This window comes from Chiloscyllium punctatum, chromosome 11, assembly GCF_047496795.1.
Source record: "Chiloscyllium punctatum isolate Juve2018m chromosome 11, sChiPun1.3, whole genome shotgun sequence".
Lineage (NCBI taxonomy): Eukaryota > Metazoa > Chordata > Chondrichthyes > Orectolobiformes > Hemiscylliidae > Chiloscyllium > Chiloscyllium punctatum.
Window position 1 is genome coordinate 114,874,434 of NC_092749.1, and position 25,177 is coordinate 114,899,610.

The window sequence follows — 25,177 nt, forward strand, 5'->3', positions numbered from 1 at the left end:
CAGGATCATCCCAGTTTAACTGGAATGGTTTGGTAATGTGAAAGCTCAAAAATCTGAGCTATCTTTAAAGGTTGCAAGAAAGTGGATCTATTTGCTGGAAACGTACTTCTTTAATCTCATCATTTTCCTTTTGTTTAATATAGTCTTTCTTTAATTTTTTAATAGGCGATAAATAACAAGGACCAACACAGTATTTCATATACACTGTCACGTGCTCAGACAGTGGTGGTAGAATATACACATGACAACAATACAGATATGTTCCAGGTAACTTGTGTTCTGTTTTATTAAGCATTAATGTTCTTGTACAAGTGAAACATTGCAGGTAGTTGAATATGACTTTGGCCTAGTTAAAATTCCACAGCTGATTATCTTTTATGTATTTTCATATAAATCAGCTAGGCTGCAATATTTTAAATGTTTTTAAAATAGGACCTTAAAAGGATGTACGTAATTTAGATTAAAGGCTCAGCATCTTCATGGTACAGGATGTGCTGATCTCTGACATTTGAGGTTACCAAGTGTAGTTTTTTTTGTGAAATAAACTCATTATAAAAGCTGCTTTTAGAGTCATAGAGTCATAGAGTCATACGGCACAGAAACAGATCCTTTGGTTCAACCAGTCCATGCGAAGCATAATCCCAAACTCACCTAGTTCTCCACCTGCCTGCTCCTGGCCATATCCATCCAAACCTTTCCAGTTCACCAGTGGTGTGCTACAAGGATCAATGCTGGGTCCACTACTTTTCATCATTTATATAAATGATTTGGTTGTGAACGTAGGAGGTACAGTTAGTAAGTTTGCTGATGACACCAAAATTGGAGGTGTAGTGGACAGCGAAAAAGGTTACCTCAGATTACAACAGGATCTTGATCAGATGGGCCAATGGGCTGAGGAGTGGCAGATGGCGTTTAATTTGGATAAATGTGAGGTGCTGCATTTTGGGAAAACAAATCTTAGCAGGACTTATACACTTAATGGAAAGGTCCTAGGGAGAGTTGCTGAGTGTCTTCAGAATCCTTAAGGGGGAGGGTGTGCAGCCAGAAGTCGTGGTACACATTGGCACCAACGACATAGGTAGGAAGAGGGGTGGGGAGGTCAATCAAGAGCTCAAGGAGTTAGGCTGGAAGCTAAAAGCTAGGACAGACAGAGTCGTCATCTCTGGGTTGTTGCCGGTGCCACGTGACAGAGAGGCAAAGAATAGGGAGAGAGTGCAGTTGAACACGTGGCTGCAAGGATGGTGTAGGAGGGAGGGCTTCAGATATTTGGACAATTGGACTGCATTCTGGGGAAGGTGGGACCTGTATAAACAGGACGGGTTGCACCTGAACCAGAAGGGCACCAATATCCTGGGGGGTAGGTTTGCTAGCACTCTTTGGGGGGGTTTAAACTAATTTGGCAGGGGGATGGGATCCGGACTTGTAGTCCAGCAAGTAAGCTAGCTGTGTGTCAGGATGCCCAAGACTGTAGGGAGGCTGTGGAGAAGGTAGCACTGACAGGGACTACTTGCGGACACAGAGATGGGCTCAAGTGCGTATACTTCAATGCAAGGAGTATCAGAAATAAGGTGGGTGAACTTAAGGCGTGGATCGGTACCTGGGACTACGATGTTGTGGCCATCACGGAAACATGGATAGATGAGGGACAGGAATGGCTGTTGGAGGTTCCTGGTTACAGATGTTTCAGTAAGATTAGGGAGGGTGGTAAAAAAGGAGGGGGGGTGGCATTGCTAATTAGAAATGGTATAACGGCTGCAGAAAGGCAGTTCGAGGGGGATCTGCCTCTGGAGATAGTATGGGCTGAAGTCAGAAATAGGAAAGGTGCAGTCACCTTGTTGGGTGTTTATTATAGGCCCCCCAATAGCAGCAGAGATGTGGAGAAACAGATTGGGAAACAGATTTTGGAAAGGTGCAGAAGCCACAGGGTCGTAGTCATGGGCGACTTCAACTTCCCAAATATTGATTGGAAGCTCTTTAGATCAACTAGATTGGATGGGGCAGTGTTTGTGCAGTGTGTCCAGGAAGCTTTTCTAACGCAGTATGTAGATTGTCCAACCAGAGGGGAGGCCATATTGGATTTGGTACTCGGTAACGAACCGGGACAAGTGGTGGGCTTGTTAGTGGGTGAACATTTTGGTGATGGTGACCACAATTCTGTGACTTTCACCTTGGTTATGGAGAGAGATAGGTGCGCACAACAAGGAAGTTTTTACAATTGGGGGAAGGGAAATTACGATGCTTTAAGACAGGATTTGAGGAGCATACGTTGGGAGCATAGGCTGTCAGGGAAGGATGTGGTGGAAATGTGGGACTTTTTCAAGGACCAGATACAACGTGTCCTTGATATGTATGTACCGATCAGGCAGGAAAGAAATGGTCGTGTGAGGGAGCCTTGGTTGACGAGGGAGGTTGAATGTCTAGTAAAGAGGAAGAAGGAGGCTTACATAAGGTTGAGGAAACAAGGTTCAGACAGAGCAGTGGAGGGATACAGGATAGCCAGAAGGGACCTGAAGAAAGGGATTAGGAGAGCTAAGAGAGGGCATGAAAAATCCCTGGCGGATAGGATCAAGGATAACCCCAAGGCATTCTATGCGTATGTGAGAAACCTGAGAATGACGAGAACGAGGGTAGGTCCGATCAAGGACAGTGGTGGGAGACTGTGTATTGAGTCGGAAGAGATAGGAGAGGTCTTGAACAAGTACTTCTCTTCAGTATTTACGAACGAGAGGGACCGTATTGTTGAAGAGGAGAGTGTGAAACGGACTGATAAGCTAGAAGAGATACCTGTTAGGAAGGAAGATGTGTTGGACATTTTGAACAACTTGAGGATAGACAAGTCCCCCGGGCCTGACGGGATATATCCTAGGATTATGTGGGAAGCAAGAGAGGAAATTGCAGTACCGTTGGCAATGATCTTCTCGTCTTCACTGGCAACTGGGGTGGTACCAGGGGACTGGAGAGTAGCGAATGTTGTGCCCCTGTTCAAAAAAGGGAATAGGGATAACCCCGGGAATTACAGGCCAGTTAGTCTTACTTCTGTGGTAGGCAAAGTAATGGAAAGGGTACTGAGGGATAGGATTTACGAGTATCTGGAAAGACACTGCTTGATAAGGGACAGCCAGCACGGATTTGTGAAGGGTAGGTCTTGCCTTACAAGTCTTATTGAATTCTTCGAGGAGGTGACCAAGCATGTGGATGAGGATAGAGCAGTGGATGTCGTGTACATGGATTTTAGTAAGGCATTTGATAAGGTTCCCCATGGTAGGCTTATGCGGAAAGTCAGGAGGCATGGGATAGAGGGAAATTTGGCCAATTGGATAGAAAACTGGCTAACCGGTCGAAGTCAGAGAGTGGTGGTAGATGGTAAATATTCAGCATGGAGTCCAGTTACAAGTGGAGTTCCGCAGGGATCAGTTCTGGGTCCTCTGCTGTTTGTAATTTTTATTAATGACTTAGAGGAGGGAGTCGAAGGGTGGGTCAGTAAATTTGCAGATGATACAAAGATAGGTGGAGTTGTGGACAGTGAGGAGGGCTGTTGTCGGCTGCAGAGGGACTTAGATATGATGCAGAGCTGGGCTGAGGAGTGGCAGATGGAGTTCAACCCTGCCAAGTGTGAGGTTGTCCATTTTAGAAGAACAAATAAGAATGCGGAATACAGGGTTAATGGTAGGGTTCTTGGTCAGGTGGAGGAACAGAGGGATCTTGGGGTCTATGTACATAGATCTTTGAAGGTTGCCACTCAGGTGGATAGAGTTTGTAAGAAGGCCTATGGAGTATTATCGTTCATTAGCAGAGGGATTGAATTCAAGAGTCGTGAGGTGATGTTGCAGCTGTACAGGACTTTGGTTAGGCCACATTTGGAGTACTGTGTGCAGTTCTGGTCGCCTCACTTTAGGAAAGATGTGGAAGCTTTGGAGAGGGTGCAGAGAAGATTTACCAGGATGTTGCCTGGAATGGAGAGTTGGTCGTACGAGGATAGGTTGAGAGTTCTCGGCCTTTTCTCGTTGGAACGGCGAAGGATGAGGGGTGACTTGATAGAGGTTTATAAGATGATCAGAGGAATAGATAGAGTAGACAGTCAGAAACTTTTTCCCCGGGTACAACAGAGTGTTACAAGGGGACATAAATTTAAGGTGAAGGGTGGAAGGTATAGGGGAGATGTCAGGGGTGGGTTCTTTACCCAGAGAGTGGTGGGGCATGGAATGCGCTGCCCGAGGGAGTGGTAGAGTCCGATTCATTGGCGACCTTTAAGCGGCATTTGGATAGGTACATGGATGGGTGCTTAATCTAGGATAGAAGTTCGGCACAACATCGTGGGCCGAAGGGCCTGTTCTGTGCTGTATTGTTCTATGTTCTATGTTCTATGTTCTAATAAAGAGACCTTGGAGTGCAGATTAATAGCTCCTTGAATGTAGAGTTGCAGGTAGGTAGGATAGTGAAGAAGGTGTTTGGTATGCTTTCCTTTGTTGGTCAGAGTATTGAATACAGAAGTCGGGAGGTCATGTTGCGGCTGTACAGGACGTTGGTTAGGCAACTTTTGAAATATTGCATGTGATTCTGGTCTCTTACCTATCGGAACGATGTTGTGAAACTTGAAAGGGTTCAAAAAAGATTTACAAGGATGTTGCCAGGGTTGGAGGATCTGAGCTACAGGGAGAGGCTGAACAGGCTGGGGCTGTTTTCCCTGGAGCGTCGGAGTCTGAGGGGTGACCGTATAGGGGTTTATAAAATCATGAGGGACATGGATAAGATAAATAGACTCCCTGGGTTGGGGGAGTCCAAAACTAGAGGGCATAGGTTTAGGGTGAGAGGGGAAAGATATAAAGGGATCAAAGGGGCACCTTTTTCATGCAGAGGGTGATGCATGTACGGAATGAGCTGCCAGATTGGAGGTAGTGGAGGCTGGTACAATTACAGCATTTAAAAGGCGTCTGGATAGGTATATGAATAGGAAGGGTTTGGAGGGATATGGGCCAAATGCTGGCAGGTGGGACTAGATTAGGTGAGGATATTTGGTCGGCGTGGATGAGTTGACCAAAAGGTTTGTTTCTGTGCTGTATGTCTCTCTGACTCTATGTATCCATTCAAATGTCTTTTAAACATTGTATTTGTACCCACATCCACCACTTGCTCAGGAAGTTTATTCCACATGCGAAGCACCCTCTGTTTTAAAAAAAAATTGCTTCAAGTCTTCTTTAAATTCTCTCACCTTAAAAATGTGCCCCCGGTCTTAAAATTCCCCATCTCAGGAGAAAGACAACTGCCATCAACGCTGCCTATACCTCTCATTATTTTATAAACTTCTGCCACATCACCACTCACCCTCCTATTCTCCAGTGAAAAACATTCCAGCCTTTCTTTGTAACTCTAACCTTCCATACCTGGTAAATCTCTTCTGAACCCTCTCCAGTTTGATAATTTCCTTCCTTTAACTGGGGGATGAAAACTGGACATAGTGTTCCAGAAGAGGCCACACCAATGTATTGTACAACCTCAACATAATGTCCCAACCCTTATACTCAAAAGGACCGAGCATTGAAGGCAAGTGTGCCAAACATCTTTTTAACCACCCTGTCTATATGTAATGCAAATATTAAAGAATAATCCACCCGTACTCCTAGGTCCCTCTGTTCTACAACACGACCCAAGGCCCTACCATTAATTGTATAAGTCCTACCCTTGTTTGTTGTACCAAAATGCAATACCTTGTATTTATTCAGATTGAACTCCATCTGTCACTTTTCAGCCCATTGACCCATATGATCAAGGTCCTTTCGTAACCTTAGAAAATCTTCTTCACTGTCTGCTTTACTAACAATTTTGGTGTCATCCACAAACTTACTAACCACACCTTCTATGTTCTCATCTACATCATTTATATAAATGACATACAAAAGAAGATATTGAATGCTGTGAAGACTAGATGTATCTGCCACCAATTTTTACCATAAATTATGTCATGTTGTTAATTACTACTGATGGGATGGAATTCTAAGTGGCAGTAGGAAACAGCAGTATTCCTAATGTAGATCATAAGATCTGAGTGAAGAAATCTGAATTGCGAAACATTTCAAAATAACTCCAGATTCTGGTGTTCATTGTTGAAAATAATGTTGAACTTGGTGTTCGACTTTATTTTACTTTTATGTAAATTTATCTTGCAATATGTGTGATTTGATTTGTGTTTTAGCCTGAAATATACAGTCAGTCAGCATTTGTTTTCAGTGCTATAAGGAGGTAAATAGGATAATGTATTGCAACTTTTCCTCATACCATCCTGAAACGTCTCCTTCTCTGCTGGTGTGGATACATACGTTTTTAATGCTGCAGCCCAACCAACCAGAGGCTGATCATCAAACAGAATTTCCTTTACTCAAGGACTCCATCTAGAATTCTCCTTGAACTATTTCAAAAACTAACATTGTATTTCACAGATTAAAAGTATGTCGCACTTGATTTTCAAGTTGCAAAACTCTCCTGATATTTCAATTGCATAGTAGTCCAACTTCCATTCAATTTATAGTCACAAAAAAGATAAGAAAAACTATGGTCTCTTACAAATGGCTATCTGAATTATTAATTCTGTTGTCCAGTAAGTTGGTCATTTGAGGAATGATGTAAAATGTTCAGCTCACTGATAACAATTAGCTGCACTGTTCCTGTGAGCACAAGTAGGGAGACTCCAATTCATGGGTTGTTGTTTGCTCTGTTGCGTGCTATCACTGAGACTAGGTCCAATTTGATTTTGATGAACAATGTAAATGGTAATATAGTTCTCAATCCCATGTGGCTACATCTGTAAGGAATTGTAGTTGAAGCGCATAGCATTGGGCTTTTTAAAAAAAATTCTGTGAAAGATTTCATGAAAGGTGTATTGCAAGAACGTTATCCAGGTTAAAAAGATGGATTATCACGCAACTGATAGGTTTGTATTTTGTAAAATATTGACTTGATCACAAAGTTTCATGTATCAAGAGTTCTCATTCACGTGAAAAATTCCAAATGGATTCAAATATTGCATTCAGAAGACTGGCTATCTGTCTTTGGGATGGATGCTTTGATATGGCTCTTCAATCAAAAGTAATTCCAGTTCAGTGTGCAGACAGTAATTCATCAATATGCAGCTGGTGATGAGCATGCTCTTCATCAAGAATAAGATCCTTTTGACTTCTGTGCATTTTAATACTTTCTAGTGAAAGATTGGTTCAGTGATGCTTTATCTCAACTGTGCAAACCCAGTGTTCTGGATTGCTTGCCAAGTGGGTAATTCCAACACGGCCCGTGTCCTGGATCTTGGTTCAAAATCCTTCTTGAGTATAGTCTTGACAAAGTTTTGTTTTGGTGTCTTGGAACAGACTGTGGTAGTAACCTTGCAGTGCCAAATATTGTATCTAGATTATCATGAGGAACTTTCAAGTTTCCTAAACTGTCGCTCTCTGAATTCAAATTTATTCTTTGAGATGGCTGATCCCAGTTGAACTTTCTAACTAGGTTCTCCATCTTGGCAGGAAAACTGGAAATGGTCAGTCCTTCCAGTTAAGACTGGTGTTGCACTTCCATGGTGTAAATGGCTTGGAGCACACAGCTCTGCTTGGATCATTTTATTCTGCATTGGTTTCTGAAGAATAAGCATTTTAATTCAAAAGAAAATGAGAATAGTTTGAAAACATATGGAAAGTACCTTCTGTTAAATACCCTGCACGAAATGTAACCTGTCAATTTTCTTTTTCAGATGTTGTATCTTGCTGTATATTTTTGCTTCATTTTTCGTTCTTGTTTAATTTCTTTTTTTTTAATAGATATTTTTATTAGAAATTTAACATTTTTACAAGTTTACAAAAATAAACAAAACTCTCAAGTACAAACATTGATATACAATTAAATCTTAAATATATAATAACCAAAATTTAACAAAAGAAAAATAAGCAAAACTCAACTAACTACTAATCTAATCTACAACTAACCAGAGTGTATATTTAGGTCTCTTACATTATTCAAATAAGAGAAAGAGAAAAAAAACCAGTGGATAACGTAGAAATTGGGTAGTGAGTGAGATACATGCTCGGAATATGTTAACATCAAATGTAACAAAACCCGTATTCGTGCGGGATTCCTCTCCCAAGGGGCCCCGGACCAGCCAGGTTCGTAATCTCAATTAAATAAAAGCCCTTGTTAGGATGGCCGAAATATCTGTATTCATATAATTCAAGAAGGGCTGCCATATTTTATAAAATAATTCGGTCTTTCGGTGCACCATATTTGTAAGGAAGTCATATTTGTAAGGGAGTCATTCCATAATTAATCTGTGCCAATTTGAAAGTCCAGGGGGGCCCTCAGCCACCCAATTTACCAAAATATTTTTCCTTGCACAGAAAGAGAGAATAGAAAATAGTCTCTTCCCATGCGTGTCCAGGGAGGATAAGTTCGAAAAGCCCAAAAGGAGAGATACGAGGTCCACTTTATTTTCCGTTCCTAAAATTTCTGTCAGGGTACTTGCTACTTTAGTCCAGTATCTACGGATCTTATGACAGGTCCATAGACAATGTACAAGAGTGCCCACCTCTATTTTACATTTGGGACACATTGGAGATGCCCCTGCCTTAAATTTTGCCAATTGATCCGGTGCTATATGGGCCATATGAAGTATCTTCAGCTGGATAGCCTGAGTTCTGTTACAGATGGTGATTCTTCTGGCGTTTTCCCAAATGTCATTCCACGTTTCTATAGAGAGTCCCAATTCCTGAACCCATGTTTTAAGCAGATTCTCCATATCTCCCGATACTTCATCATGTCGGAAATGATAAATAGTACTGACGGAGGGTGCCCCCACTGGTCGTAGGACACTACATTCTCTATCTGATTTATAAAGACTATCTAATAACATAGTCTTCTTCTGTATATAGTCTCGAATTTGGAAGTATCGATAGACGTCTCCATTAGTTAATCCGAATTTCTGACGCAGCTGTTCAAAAGACATCAGGACCCCTTCTTTAAATAGGTCCCCTAGACATGAGATACCCCTGGATCTCCAGAGTTTAAAAGTGGCGTCTGTAAACCCCGGTTGGAATCCCCATGCTCCCACTATCGGAGCATAGGGGGATGTTTTATGTGAGTTGCCCTCATTTTGCAGCATTATATTCCAAGCTTTAATTGTATTTAGTATTATAGGGTTTTTACAGTGATCCGTAATGATTTTCCTCTTGTCTGAAAATAAAAGGTTAATAAGTGGGCATTTTACTTGAGAAGCCTTGATGTCCAGCCAGATTGATTGTGGATCAAACAAGACCCAATCGGCTATGTAACTTAATAAGGAACTTAACTGATATTTCCTAAAATCTGGGAAATCCAATCCTCCCCTTGCCTGTGGAAGCTGTAGCTTCTTCAGTTTAATGAGGGGCTGTCTATGATTCTAGATAAAGGAACCCAACCAGCCATATAATTTACGTAGAGCCAGCCTTGGCAGCATCACCGGAAACATTCTCATAGGGTATAGGAGACGGGGCAGGACATTCATTTTAATTAGTGCTATTCTACCCAGCCAGGAAATTGGAAGGTCTCTCCATCGCTGGAGATCCTGCCTTATCCTTTCCAGTAAATGCACAAAGTTAGCCTTGTATAACTGACCAAATACTGGGGTAATGAAAATACCTAAATATAAGAAACCCTCCAGGGACCACCGAAAGGGAAAGTGGGATCCGTCCACTAAGTGGGGTATCATAGCAAGGCCACCCATTGGCATAGCCTCCGATTTTGAGAAATTAATTTTATAGCCTGAGAATGCGCTAAATGTATTAATAACTTGGATTAAGCGAGGTACAGACATCAGAGGGATTACTGAGGAATAGAAGAACATCATCTGTATAAAGGGTAATTTTATGTTTACCCGTACCAATCCTCGGGGCCATTATATTAGGATCAGCTCGTATAGCTTCTGCTAGTGATTCAATTATTAGTATAAATAACAATGGCGAGAGAGGACATCCCTGACAGCAGTCCCTACCCACACTGAAGCTATCCGAACCTAATCCATTGGTAACCACAACTGCTTTGGGATCACTATACAATGTTGAGACCCATTTGGTAAACACCTTTCCAATGCCAAACCTTTCCAATGTGTAAAACAAATATGACCATTCAACCCTATCAAATGCCTTTTCCACGTCTAATGAAACTACTACTCCTGGTATCTTTCCCTGATGACAGGCTTGAATCATAATCAAAACCCTTCTAATACTATTGGATGATCTACGGCCCTTAATAAACTCCGTCTGATCCTCCTTTATGATATGTCGCAGTACCCTTTCTAGTCTCAGTGCTAACGTTTTAGAAAGGATTTTAAAATCTACATTTAGCAAGGATATTGGTCCGTATGACGTACAATCTTCTGGATCCTTTCCTTTTTTAAGGATAAGAGATATTTGCCTCTTTCAGCGAAGGCGGAGACAGCCCTGACTATATGCATAGTTATACATGTCCATAAGTGGACCAGCCAATATTTCTGTAAATTCTTTATAGAATTCAGCTTGAAAACCACCTGGGCCCGGTGCCTTACTGCTCTGAAGTTGCCTAATTGCATCAAGTATTTCTTGGACTGTTAGGGGAGCATTTAAGACCGATACCTGTTCCGGAGTTAGACCCAGAAAGGTCAAATTTTTTAAAAATGATTGCATCCTCCTAGTCCTGTCTTCACAATCCTGCGATTTATATAAATCAGAGTAAAATTTTCTAAAGATTGCATTAATCTTTTTATGATCATGAGTCAAAATACCCGTACTTTCCTTGATAGACGTAATGGTCTGAGGGGCCTTTTTTTTCTTTGCAAGAAATGCTAAGTATCTACCCGGTTTGTCGCCATATTCATATAACCTTTGTTTTGCAAATAATATTTCCCTCTTAGCCGTTTGAGTAAGTGTAGTGTTTAGAGCTGTCCTAAGAGCCATAATCCTTTGTAATTTAATAATAGAAGGTCTATCAGCGTATGCAGTTTCAGCTGCTTTTAAGCGAGCTTCAAGCAGACGCTGTTGTTCTCCCTTCAATTTTTTCTGGGTCGCTGAGTCGGAGATGATCAAACCTCGCATGTAAGCTTTGATGGTCTCCCACATCATTGATGGGTTGCTAGCCGTACCTAAATTAATTTCTAAAAAAGTTTTAAATTCTTGAGAAAAGTACTTTACAAATTTACTATCTTTCATTAGGAAGAGGTCCATACGCCAATGCCGAGGGGATGTCCCATTATTCCTCGCCTTGGTTTCCATATATACAGCAGCATGGTCGGAAATTGTTATACTACCTATTTTACAGGATGATATGGAATTTAAAAAAATCGAGGGGGCAAAAAACATATCAATTCTGGTATGGCATTTATGTGGATTGGAGTAAAAAGAAAAATCTCTGCCCTGTGGATGAAGACATCTCCATACATCTACTAATCCTAATTCTTTGTTCAGATCCACCAATTGTCTAGATCTGGGAGATACTCCTGCAGTACTCTTAGGAATCCTATTAAAGTCTCCCCCTATAATTGTATGACGGGCATCAGGAGCCATCAATTTTGAGAAGGCTTCCGTTATAAATTTAAAGGGGTGTGCCGGGGGGCAGTACAAATTTAAAATCCCATATTCCTCTCCATTTATAAGGGCTTTAATCAGAATATATTGTCCAGATTCGTCTTTTATCTGATTTAGGATTTTGAAAGGGAAATTCTTCCGAACAAGAATAACAACTCCCCTGCTTTTTGAGCTAAAAGAAGAAAAAAAGGCCTGATCAAATCCACCCTGTCGTAATTTCAAGTGTTCTTTATCCAACAGATGTGTCTCCTGTAGGAGAGCTATATCAACTCTTTCTTTCTTAAGATTTGTTAATATTTTCTTCCTTTTGACTGGCGAATTACTCCCCTTGATCTTGTTTAATTTTTAAGCTTTGATTTTTTTACGATCTACAATGTATGTTCCGATTGAGCTTGTGCTTTACCTTTGCCTTTGTATGCACCTCCCCAGTTTTCAAGTATCATTCTTGTGCTCAAGCATTAAGGGACCCATGTCACAACTAAGTTTGTGCTGCACCACTTAGAATTAGCCTAATGGTTACTGTCAGTTCAACATCTAATACTAACAAGTTTGTAAGATGATGATAATGACTGCTGATTGAGGGAATTGTATTTACGAAATTGTATTTTTGTTGTTGTCGTCTTTTATTAGATTGGCCGTTCAACGGAGAGCCCAATTGATTTTGTGGTGACGGATACTGTGCCAGGAAGTCAGAGTAATGCTGATACTCAGTCTGCTCAAAGCACTATATCCCGATTTGCCTGTCGTATTATATGTGAAAGGAATCTTCCCTACACTGCCAGGATATATGCAGCTGGATTTGACTCATTTAAGAATATTTTTCTTGGAGTAAGTCAAATTGAAAGTAAGCTGTTGACTGTATGATATTGGGTTTGAAGTGCTTTCGCCCAGTGGAGACTCATTTTTGTTTTCTCCTGCTCCTCTTTCAGGAGAAGGCTGCCAAATGGAAAACCTCTGATGGTCAGATGGATGGTTTAACCACAAATGGTGTCCTTGTTATGCATCCAAGACTTGGTTTTACAGAAGATTCCAAGCCAGGAGTCTGGAGAGAAATATCTGTCTGTGGCAATGTTTTTACCCTGAGAGAAACTAGGTCGGCTCAACAGCGAGGAAGAATGGTTAGTTACTCAGAAAAAGATATTGAGACAATAAGGAAGACTTCTTGAATTGAATGAAGTACTCAGTTAAAGAAGTAGGATTTTAAACTTGAATAATCCACACACGTTCTGCCACTTGTTTGTCACCATACTGCTGGCTGGGGAGCCACTGTTTCTTTAATACTGAACTTTTTCCACAAGCCTAGATGCATTTTAACTTTAGATTCAGCTTTTTGCTGACTTGCGTTTATAATCAGTTTCTTTTTGCCAGAGTATGATATGGCAAATTACCTCTCCACAATACGTTCTTCTGATTCCCTTTTTGTTTTTATTTCACAGGTTGAGAATGAAACCAATGTATTGCAAGATGGTTCTTTAATAGATCTGTGTGGAGCAACTCTACTTTGGCGCACAGCAGAGGGACTCGCTCACACTCCAACTGTTAAACATCTGGAAGCCCTTCGTCAGGAGATTAATGCAGCCAGGCCACAGTGTCCGGTTGGGTTTAATACACTGGCCTTCCCCAGTATGAAAAGGAAAGATGTAGATGAGAAACAACCATGGGTGTATCTTAACTGTGGACACGTACATGGCTTTCATAACTGGGGAAACAAGGATGAGAGAGATGGAAAAGAGAGGGAGTGTCCTATGTGCCGATCACTGGGCCCATATGTTCCACTGTGGCTGGGGAGCGAGGCTGGATTTTATGTTGATGCAGGACCTCCAACTCATGCGTTCAGCCCTTGTGGACATGTTTGCTCAGAAAAGACTACAACTTATTGGTCCCAAATCCCTCTTCCTCATGGCACCCACACTTTCCATGCAGCCTGTCCTTTCTGTTCCACTCAACTCACTGGGGAACAAGGATATGTTAGACTTATTTTCCAGGGACCTCTTGACTAAGAACACAACTTTATTAACTGCAGGGGAAAACAGATCGTAGAAAGACATTTGATATCTTTGAGAATTATAAGCTAGTTTTCTATAATGAATTCCATGGGTTTTGGATTTTGTCTGTTCTGGAACATAACCTGACTTCGTAGTCCTTCTTGAGGAAAGAAACCTCGTTTTCATTGATGTTGTCTACAGAACTGCTTTTGATATGTCTGCATTTCTTAAACACAAGTATTTTGAAATACAGAAACTTGTTGCCCAAATATTTAAAACAAACGAACAACTCTTATGTTGGTCCTCTTCACAAATACAGTACCAGTTATAAGATTTGAAGATTGTGTTGCTTTAATAAACTATGGATTCATTTTTAGCTGATTCGATCTAATTTGTAATAGGCTGAATAAATCTAATGCAACTTGATAAGATAGTCTATTAGTCATAGAAGCTGCAGTATGATCCAGTAAAATACACCTTGTTTCAACACCATTTGTGTAAAGAATTTAATCCTAAAATTTAGGAACAAAAGGTTTGATTTCTTACTTTGAGCTATCATTATAAGATACTGCAATATCCTTGTAGTGTCTGTGTAACAGGAGTTGGGCAGAATAATTACCTCTAGCTTCCAAAGGAATATCAGCAGAGTTAATTACAGGTAACATTAACAGATCTTTGATCTGTTGATTACAGTTGAGACCCAAGGTAGATGCAACTTCACAAAGCCTCATGTGTTTTATTCAGTAGCAGTAGGCTAGGGGTAAGAATGCGTGTGAATTGGGCACACTGAATATTTTGTAGCTATTTACTACAAAGTAATAACAGGCTACTGTAATGTAATTGCATAAAGCTAGCTCTGTGCAAGTGTCTGCATTTAACATCCCAATAATGGCCAGTGCTCCATGTCATTGTGCCAAAATAACATTTGACATGCTGTCACAGTAATAAAGGTGTACCACCTTGAATTTCATTACAGTAATTGTTTACACAAGCTTACCTGTTAAACTACTTCCAAGCTGTAACTGAGGATGTGTGAAGCTGGCTTATTTTACTGTATTGCAGCTTTCAAGTTCTGTCGGGTCTTTTGTACTAAATTATTGCCTGAAATGTATGTAGCTTTAGGTATTTGTAGGGGACGCTTAGCATATATGGAATGCTAACTTATAAAGTCTTGATTTTGTGGAGTCATATTATCTTGGGATGTGCAAAACTGTTCTCTGATTCTGGTCAACTAACTTGTACCCTGAGCAATTATTAACTTTGTCCCTTTAACTTGATGATATTGCTGCCCTTTAATTCAGTTTACTGTATAGAATAAACCTTCTCATTACAGAGCAAATTTTAGAAGAAAAGAAATGCTGAATCAGCTCCTTTTGTTAACATAAACGAGTTAAATAATCTCTCAAATTTGAGCTGATTTACTTGATGTATTTTTTTAATGTATTGTGTTCTCTACCTTGTCTGATTCCCTTACTTGTTTTCTCACTCTCTCAATTTACATCCACTGCAGAAAAAGGGACAAATATGTAAATGTGGCCACAACATTATCAGTTACTTGTAATGCAACATTTCCTAGCTCTGATGGATAATACTGACAGTAGTGCATTAAACTGTCTCAGGGTTTAAGATGTGGATTCCGTACTCATTCATGAATTCTGTTTGAGCATAAATTTGGTAAGTGATTCTATGTTGCACAAATATATGGATTTTAAAAAAAACTTGATTGCAGTCATGTTTATTTGTTGCTGTTGGCATAAACAGTTCTATTAAGGATATAAAGCATCTGGTTTTTAATCAACGTGCTTGTGTCTTCACAAGTCACAAGGTCAATTTCAGGTGCAGCTAGTTCTGTAGATTACCACCCTCCTTTCACAGCAACACCCACTTCCACTGTTTAATGAATGCTATGTCAAACCATCCACTGGAAGAATGAATTAAGTAGTACATTCTGGACTTAGAAGCTGACGTTTGCCGTATCATTAATGCCTTCGGTAGACTGGCCCAATTGTAATAAAAGAGAACATAATGTTGTTGAACTTTGCCAAAGAAGCAGAAGCTTTCAAAAACTAGATTTTCAAGGCTACAGGGAAAAGGCAGGATAATGGTATGAGATAAGTTGTTCAACCTAAACAAAAATAGAAATTGCTGGAAAAGCTCAGCAGGTCTGGCAGTGGGAAGCCAGTTTTGGGGAAGGGTAACTGGACTTGAAACATTAACTCTGATTTCTCGCCACGCATCCTGCCAGACCTGCTGAGCTTTTCCAGCAATTTCTATTTTTGTTTCTGATTTACAGCATCCATAGTTCTTTCGGTTTTTATTTGCTGAAGTATAAGGCTGACATAGAAATGATGGGCTGAATGGTCACTTGTGGCCATTCTGTGATTCTACTAAACTAAATTTACACAGTTTGAGCTGCAGACAATTTTCTCCAAAGGTGGCAATTTCTAAGTATTAGACCATGTTTTCTGTTTTTGTGTTGGGATTATAAACTGAAGTGCAAGTCTGGCTGTTATAACTGGAATAGCAAGAAAGTTTTACAACTTGAAGATCAAGTGTTATATATTATTGAGCTGTGCAGTACAATGTTTTTTGGAAGCAATGAGGAAGAATTTGAAACTGAACAGCATTGAGAATCTTGACTTGAGGAAATTCTGATTGACAACGGCCCTCTGATTAAGCTGCAGCGAGTTAAGAAGCTGCAAGTTCAAAGAGCAACAGACTGAAAGAAACGTCCAGAGCCTGCAGACAAGAAATCTCCATTTCTCTTTAAACTAAGAAAGCTTAAAAGTTCTTGTCTTGGATGAATTTGAAATTCACTTGATTAACCATTTGAATTGGAAGACAACCATCACTATACAGACAACAGCAACTCGTCTTTGTGGTCTGGACTTTTGAGCTTCAGAATTCTGCTTGTCCTGCTTCAGTCTTGTTCCACACACCTGTGTTAAACTAGTTGTCTGTTGTCAATCTTATTCATATGTGTGTGTTTTTGTATGGTGGGAGGAGTGGAGTGGGAGGTGGAAATGGTTGGAGTTGCCGAAATTCTTTTCATGGTAAGTCAAATAACACTACAGTCCTACCAGATCATAGGGCTACCCTCTTGATCGAGAGATGACTGGAGGTGGTTTAACCTGAGGGTCACCATGCCTCAGGTGAAGGGAGAGATTAAAAAGGAGGATCCAGAATTCATGGTAACCTCAGCTGGTGCAAGAATTGAACCCATTCTGTTGGTGTCACTTTGCATCACAAACCAGCTATCCAGCCACCTGAGCTAAGTGACCCATCTCTATTCCACTTTCCCCTTAATGTATGTTGCAACAATTGCTTTTGTCCTGAGTAGCAGTCAGTCTGGCAAGTTTCATTGGCTTTTATATATCCACAATCTGATTCACACATTTGGTAACAGTGAGGAGAATTATTGGTATACACTTACTAGTTAGGTCATGATGTTACACTTTGTTTGGGTTTAGTAGTGTATATTTTTACTGGAGTTGTGACTGCATTTGAAATGTTAAATAAAAAGATCCCTTTATCACAGTTCATCCCAAATGCTTCTACAACATCTGTAAATATTTTAAAAAACCCAAACTGATCCACTGATATTGGAAGAGATGGGGGGGTTAAAGTGCTACTGTGATGTAGCTGGCATTAAGTGACATAACCTTTTGAATGACAAATAGAGGATGACCTGGTTGAAGACTGAGTGAGAAACTAGTCGAGAAAAATAGAGAAAACCAGGAGAGTTTCTCAAAGAATGGGAAAAGTAACGAAAGCACAGATAAAAATGTTATGGGACTGAAAGAGTGAGGGGTTGCAGGTGACAAAAAAATAGTGGAGCGAATTGCTTGAATTCTTTCAAAACAAAACTAAATGAGTCCATAAAGTGAAAAGGGAATAGAGGAGGAGGTGAAAGCCTGAGACAAGTTGGATGGAATGGGAAGGAGACTGAGCTGGACTGTACGTCCTATCGCTGATGAGTTGGGCCGAATGACCGATTTCTGTGCTGTACCTTCCATGTAAAAGGAAAGGCTGACTAGAAAATTGTTTTAATGATTCTAGGCAAGAATTGGGAGAGAGTGAGACATGCCATGTATTTCTGATATTCTGCTCTAAACACACGAGAATATGGAACCAGTAATTCTAAAGTTGTAATGTTAACATTTAGAGTTTGTGTTCAAATATTAATGAAGGTTTTCATATATCTCAGTGTCAGTGATTTGATGTATAACTTGTCTGTCAAATGCAGTGATCCAGCTGAATTCATGTGTTGCTTAAGTCCTGTTTAGGCCTCGATGGAACTGCAGTAACATTCCAGAACAATTCACGACCCTGGCAACTCTATTCTTCAAAATCCAGACCTGAAGATGGCAGAGTTAAACTCTAATGCCAAAAGCTAATTATTGTGAAGCATTTGCTGTGGTTATGTCCACAGAATGTGCCAGACCTGCTGAGTATTTCCAACATTTTGTGTTTAAATTCAAAATGATTTGCTTAGCACTTTAGTATTTCCTAAACAGGTATTTTTCTTTTTGCATAATATGACATGATGGGTATTAGTTTGATGTCTTTAGAAATAGCTCAACATGAACCAGTTACTCAATTTTCTGTAATTATTGCATTGCAACACATTTACCAGATTTGCTCTTATGTTAGATATCAAATTAGTGTCTGCAGAATTAACTATACACAATAGGATAGGACAGCTCTCTGAATAGTTCCTTCCTATGACCATGAAACCTGATAAGCAGGCAGAAGTAGTGTAAATAATTGGATTCCTGCAGGTACAATGCACCATGAACAACTCCCTGAGTGGCTGCAGTGAGGAACCAGCTTTTTCTCAACAGGAACATTCATGTGATATTCAGCTCACTTTTAATATTTTTAGGCAAGTTCGTGCCCAGTTTCCTGGCTGTAATTATGTTGCAAGCATACTGCACTGGTCCTCTGTATCCTCCCAGTTCCACCCCGTTCGTTGAATGACTTTTATTGAATGACTACCCCATCCTCAACTTGCTCAAGGAGCTTGAACAAAACCTGGGCATAGGTTCAGAACAGGAATCCAGCCCAACAACACCCAAAGCTCTCAGAATGCAAAGGGTGAGCACCTGGAAACAAAATCCACTTTAGTCCATTCAGGTTGATCTCTTTCAGTCAGAGCATCCATGGGCCAGCACAGACTCATGATGGTGGAGGCAAGATGGCATCCAAGGATGGCAGCCTGGTTACAATGACAGCAGTGCAGGGAGCAAGCTGTCCCAGGACCTGGGTACCTGATGGCCAGAGGTAAAAACAATGACTGCAGATGCTGGAAACCAGATTCTGGATTAGTGGTGCTGGAAGAGCACAGCAGTTCAGGCAGCATCCAAGGAGCTTCAAAATCGACGTTTCGGGCAAAAGCCCTTCATCAGGAATAAAGCCCTTTTTTCTGGCAGCGAGGACACATGGCAGAGGGTGGGGGAATGGTCTGGATTTTTTTTTCCCTTTTCTTTCTGTGTCTGTTTTTAACCCTGTCTTTTGTATACTAAGATGACGCTAGAGAATGGTGACTACTTTTTACTGTACTCCAGTATTCCTGTGCACATGGCTAAATCTAAATTAATTAATATTCGTTGCATGCTGAACTGCTTTGCCCATTAACTCGGAGTAGTAGTGGAACCCCAAGAGATAAATGGGGTTGAGAAAGAGGACGATGTGGTCTCGGAGCAATAATGTGAGCTGCCAGAGATGAGCAACAGGAAGTTGACATTTCTCAAAATTATCCTTTGGTTAAGGACCAACTCTTTCTCTTTCTTTGTCCCAGTTCTTACAAGCATTATTTCAATATCCTGCTTTGGAGTCAACTTCACGGGTGTCCCTGCACTATTGTGAGGATTATGAATAGCAATAGATACTGACAAAAAAAATTACTTCATTGTTCAAAAATGGCAGGAGTTTGTAGGTATAATTGAGGACACTGTACAGAGGTTCATTCCCAAGAAAAGAAAGATTAACCGGGGAGGGATTAGACAACCTTGGCTGACAAAGGAAGTCAGGAAATGTATTAAAGAAAAAGAGAGATCCTATAAAGTGGCTAAGAACAGTGGGAAATCAGAAGATTGGGAAGGATACAAAAGCAAACAGGATAACAAAGAGTATAATAAGAAATGAGAGGATCAAATATGAAGGTAGGCTAGCCAGTAATATTAGAAATAATAGTAAAAGTTTCTTTCAGTACATAAGAAACAAACGACAGGCAAAAGTAGACATTGGGCCACTTCAAACTGATGCAGGAAGCCTAGTGATGGGAGATAAGGAAATAGCAGGAGAACTTAACAAGTACTTTGCGTCAGTTTTCACAGTGGAAGACATGAGTAATATCCCAAAAATTAAAGGGTGTCACGGGGCTGAGTTGAGTATGGTTGCCATTACGAAAGAGATAGTGCTAGAAAAGTTAAAAAGTCTTAAAATTGATAAATCTCCTGGCCCCGATGGGATACACCCTAGAGTTCTGAGAGAGGTGGCTGAGGAAATAGCAGAGGCATTGGTTGAGATCTTTCAAGAATCACTGGAGTCAGGAAAGGTCCTGGATGATTGGAAGATGGCTGTTGTAACCCCCTTGTTCAAGAAAGGATCAAGGCAAAAGATGGAAAATTATAGGCCAATCAGCTTAACCTCGGTTGTTGGTAAAATTCTAGAATCCATCATTAAGGATAAGGTTTCTAAATTCTTGGAAGAGCAGAGTCTGATTAGAACAAGTCAACATGGATTTAGTAAAGGGAGGTCATGCCTGACAAACCTGTTGGAATTTTTTGAAGAGGTAACAGGTAGGTTAGACCAGGGAAACCCAGTGGATGTGGTCTATCTAGACTTTCAAAAGGCCTTTGATAAGGTGCCACACGGGAGGTTGCTGAGCAAGCTGAGGGCCAATGGTGTTCGAGGTGAGCTGCTGGGATGGATTGAGGATTGGCTGTCTAACAGAAGGCAGAGAGTTGGGATAAAAGGTTCTTTTTCAGAATGGCAGCCGGTGACGAGCGGTGTCCCGCAGGGTTCGGTGCTGGGGCCACAGCTGTTCGCATTATATATTAATGATTTGGATGAGGGAACCGGGGGCATTCTAGCGAAGTTTGCCGATGATACGAAGTTAGGTGGACAGGCAGGTAGTACTGAGGAAGTGGGGAGGCTACAGAAGGATCGAGACAGGTTGGGAGAGTGGTCCAGGAAATGGCTGATGGAATTTAACGTGAGCAAGTGCGAGGTCTTGCACTTTGGCAAAAAGAATAAAAGCATGGACTACTTTCTAAATGGTGAGAAAATTAATAAAGCCAAAGCACAAAGGGATCTGGGAGTGCTAGTCGAGGATTCTCTAAAGGTAAACATGCAGGTTGAGTCCGTGATTAAGAAAGCGAATGCAATGTTGTCTCTTATCTCAAGAGGGTTGGAATATAAAAGCAGAGATGTACTACTAAGACTTTATAAAGCTCTGGTTAGGCCCCATTTGGAGTACTGTGTCCAGTTTTGGTCCCCACACCTCAGGAAGGACATACTGGCACTGGAACGTGTCCAGCGGAGATTCACACGGATGATCCCTGGAATGGTAGGTCTAGCATATGAGGAACAGCTGAGGATACTGGGATTGTATTCATTGGAGTTTAGAAGATTAAAGGGAGACTTAATAGAGACGTACAAAATAATACATGGCTTGGAAAGGGTGGATGCTAGGAAATTGTTTCCGTTAGACGAGGAGACTAGGACCCGTGGACACAGCCTTAGAATTAGAGGGGGTCATTTCAGAACAGAAATGCGGAGACATTTCTTCAGCCAGAGAGTGGTGGGCCTGTGGAATTCATTGCCACGGAGTGCAGTGGAAGCTGGGATGCTAAATGTCTTCAAGGCCGAGATTGATAGATTCTTGTTGTCTAGAGGAATTAAGGGCTACGGGGAGAACGCTGGTAAGTGGAGCTGAAATGCGCATCAGCCATGATTGAATGGCAGAGTGGACTCGATGGGCCGAATGGCCTTACTTCCACTCCTATGTCTTATGGTCTTATGGTCTTATATACACATTGATTTCACCAACTCATCCATTTATGTTCATTAACAAAGCAGACTTGTGCAAAGCTCCTAATGTTTGGCCTGTGAATCCCAACCCATACTGCTGCTGGTTTCCCACTGAATAGATTAGATTAGATTACATTACAGTGTGGAAACAGGCCCTTCGGCCCAACAAGTCCACACCGACCCGCCGAAGCGCAACCTACCCATGCCCCTACATTTACCCCTTACCTAACATTACAGGCAATTTAGCATAGCCAGTTCACCTGACCTGCATATCTTTGGACTGTGGGAGGAAACCGGAGCACCCGGAGGAAACCCACGCAGACACGGGGAGAAGGTGCAAACTCCACAGAGACAGTTGCCCGAGGTGGGAATTGAACCCGGGTCCCTGGCACTGTGAGGCAGCAGTGCTAACCATTGAGCCACCGTGCCACCACTCGAAGGTGCAGAGTCCATGCAATTCTAATGAAGGCATCTGAGATATCCCTGGTTTCTGATGTCAAGGAGCTCAAGCTGTTTCGGATCTTCTGGGAAAGGTCTGCATCTGAACTTGGGCTGGAGCAGTTCGGTCCTGCTGGTTATCGATGGGCAGGCTGATGAGTAGGCAGCATAGCGACACACTGAGAAAGGATAACTATTAACCAGATCCATTCCTGTTGACCTGAGTGCTAACATAGTGCAGACAGGCTTGGAAGTTCTCAAAGCTACTTCCCAAGGCACCTTTCAGGTTCTGTAAAACTGCCAGGGTAGCAGCGGTCTTCATTTGCAGACCTCACCACCAGAGGCTGTAACCATATAGAAATCCCCTAATGCCTCAACAATTGATCACTTGATCCAGGCAGGCTACATTACCTTATTGTCATTTGCAAAGAGAGTTTACTAGAGGAACTGTGAACTCCAATTCCAGTCAACTCCATATTCCCACTGACCAGTAATAAACTTTCATTATTTTGTTAGTCAAAAATGTATTCATGTCGACACCATAGAAAATACTCAGTGGCCCATCCTCCTTTGTTCTATGGGGAAGGGTGTTCCAAAGATTCATGACCCTTCGAGAGAAATAAATTTCTTCAGTTCAGTCATACATGTCTTTTTGAACTGTATCCTTTACTTCTAACTTCCAGGTCAGCCATGATCTCATCGAATGGTGGAGCAGATGTGAGGGGCTATATGGCCTACTCCTGTTCCAGTGCCTCTTTCATGAGGTAAATATTTCCTCAGCATCGGGTCACCTCTCGTTCTTCTAAGCTTCAATAGTTAACAGGCCCAGTCCAAACTTTTCTCCTAAGCTCATCTCCACGAACCCCCAACTCAGAGATTTTTCAAATGGACCTTCTTTGAACTGCTTTAATGTTTTTACACCCTTTCTTAAACAAGGCAACCAAAACTTTAATCGTCTTCCACATGTGCTATGTAACAGTAGTAAAACATGCCCACTTTTAAATTCCATTGCCCTGGCAATAAGCATGAAATGGCAATCCTCTGCAGAATTCCCTCAGTAATTCAGTGCGTAGGTTTTGTAGTTGAGTCATAAGATCATAAGATTTAGGAGCAGAATCCTGTTGGGTCTGTTCCATAGTTCAATGAGATGAGTTTCAACGCCTGTTTCCTGTTTCCTTTCCCTGTAAGCCTGGATTTCCATACTGATTAAAAAGCTATCTCAGCTCTGAGTATATTTCATGACCCAGCTTCACTAGCCCTCTACAGGAAAGAATTACCATTAGATATAGGAGCAGATTTTGGCTATTTGGCCCATCGAGTCTACCCCGCTATTCAATCATGGCTGATATGCTTCTCAAGCCCATTCTCATGCCTTCTCCCTGTAACCCTTGATCCCCTTACTAATCAAGAATCTTTCTCTGCCTTAAATACACTCAATGACTTGGCCTCCTCAGCGCTCTGCGGCAATGAATTCCACAGATTCACCACCTTCTGGCTGAAGAAATTCCTCCTCATCTCACTTCTACAGGATCCTCCATTCACTTTGAGGCTGTACCACCAGGTCCTAGTTTCTTTTATAATTGGATACATCTCCATGTCCCATCTATCCATGCCTGTCAGTATTCTAAGTTTCAATCAGATTCCACCGCCCCCGATCCTTCTTAATTCCATCAAATACAGACCCAGAGTCTGCAAACACTCCTCATTTCACAAAGCGTTTATTCTCAGGAATGATCTTGTAAAATTCCACTGGATCCCTCTGATGCCAGGACATCCTTCCTTAGATACGGGGCTCAAAACCCTTCACAACATTCCAAATACAGACTGAACAGAGCCTCAACAGTACATCTCTGCTCTTATATTTTAGTTATCTTGAAATTAATGGCATAATTGCATTTGTCTTCCTAACTGCCAACTAAACCTGCATGTTAACCTTAAGAATTATAAACTAGGACTCCAAATCCCTTTGCGCTTCAGATTTCTGAAGCCCCCTTTCCCCATTTATAAAAAAAGTATGCATCTTCTTCCTACCCAAGTGCAGAACCTCACGCTTCCCACATTGTATTCCATCTGTCACTTCTTTGCCCACTCACCCAGCCTGTCCAAGTCCTTTTGCAGCCTCCCTGCTTCCTCAACACTCCCTCCATGTCTTTGTGTCATCTATAAACTTAGCAAGAATGCCCTCAGTTCTTTCATCCATGAACAGTCATAGTCCCAACACTGACCCCTGTAGAACTCCACTACTCAATAGTTGCCATCCTGAAAAGACCCCATTCTTCCTATTGTCTGTCCTCTGACAGTACCTTGTCCTTAACACCATAGGGTTTACCTTATTTCGTAGCCTCCTGTGCAGCACCTTTTTGAAGGCCTTTTGGAAATCCAAATAGATTGTGTCCACTAGCTCCTTCTTTTTGTCTAACTTGCTTGTTACCTTCTTAAAAAAATTAAGATTTGTCAGACATGACCTCCCTTTGACAAAGCTGTGATGGTTGAATTCTATTTCACCATGCACTTTCAAGTACTCTGCAATCTCATCCTACAGATTTGCTTTCCTCTGAGAGAAATTCCTGCTTATCATTGTCTTAAATGTGTGCCCCCTTGTCCTGAGATTATGCCCTACAAGAAAACACAGAGGAAGAGGTCTACTATTCAGCCCATTGAGTCTATTCTACCATTCAATGAGATCATGACCATTCTGATAATCTTCAACTTTATTTTCCTGTCCTTTCCCCATAACTCTTACTTCCCTTCTGCTGTGTCTATCTCAGCCTTGAATATACTCAACAACCCAGCCTCAACAGCCTTCTGCGATAAAGAATTCCACATGTTCGTTAACCTCTGAGATAAGAAATTACTCGTTATCCCTGTCTTAAATGAGCGACCTCTTAGTCTAAGAATTTGTTTGCCCATGTGGGAGTGTCTGGGATTAGAGAGCAATCTTTCCACATCTCTAACCCTGCTAAGCCCCTAGGAATCTCATGTTTCAATGACCCTTTGTGCAGTGGAATATGAATCCTTTGGGGTAAAAACAATAACTGCAGATGCTGAAAACCAAATACTGGATTAGTGGTGCTGGAAGAGCACAGCAGTTCAGGCAGCATCCAATGAGCAGTGAAATCGACATTTCGGGCAAAAGCCCTTCATCAGGAA

General features: G+C 41.3%; 1 protein-coding gene across 7 annotated transcripts in view; it reads left to right on the forward strand.

Annotated features, from left to right (window-relative positions):
- The window catches only part of peli1b (pellino E3 ubiquitin protein ligase 1b), a 50,656-nt gene extending 35,472 nt beyond the window's left edge, over positions 1-15,184 (forward strand). For all 7 annotated transcript variants that reach the window (XM_072581567.1, XM_072581571.1, XM_072581569.1 and 4 more), the window contains 4 exons: positions 166-267; positions 12,198-12,395; positions 12,497-12,685; positions 13,004-15,184. In XM_072581567.1, the coding sequence (XP_072437668.1) occupies positions 166-267; positions 12,198-12,395; positions 12,497-12,685; positions 13,004-13,567 (1,053 nt within the window). In that variant the 3' untranslated portion in view covers positions 13,568-15,184. The remainder of the gene's footprint in view (positions 1-165; positions 268-12,197; positions 12,396-12,496; positions 12,686-13,003) is intronic.
- Positions 15,185-25,177: the final 9,993 nt, after the last annotated feature.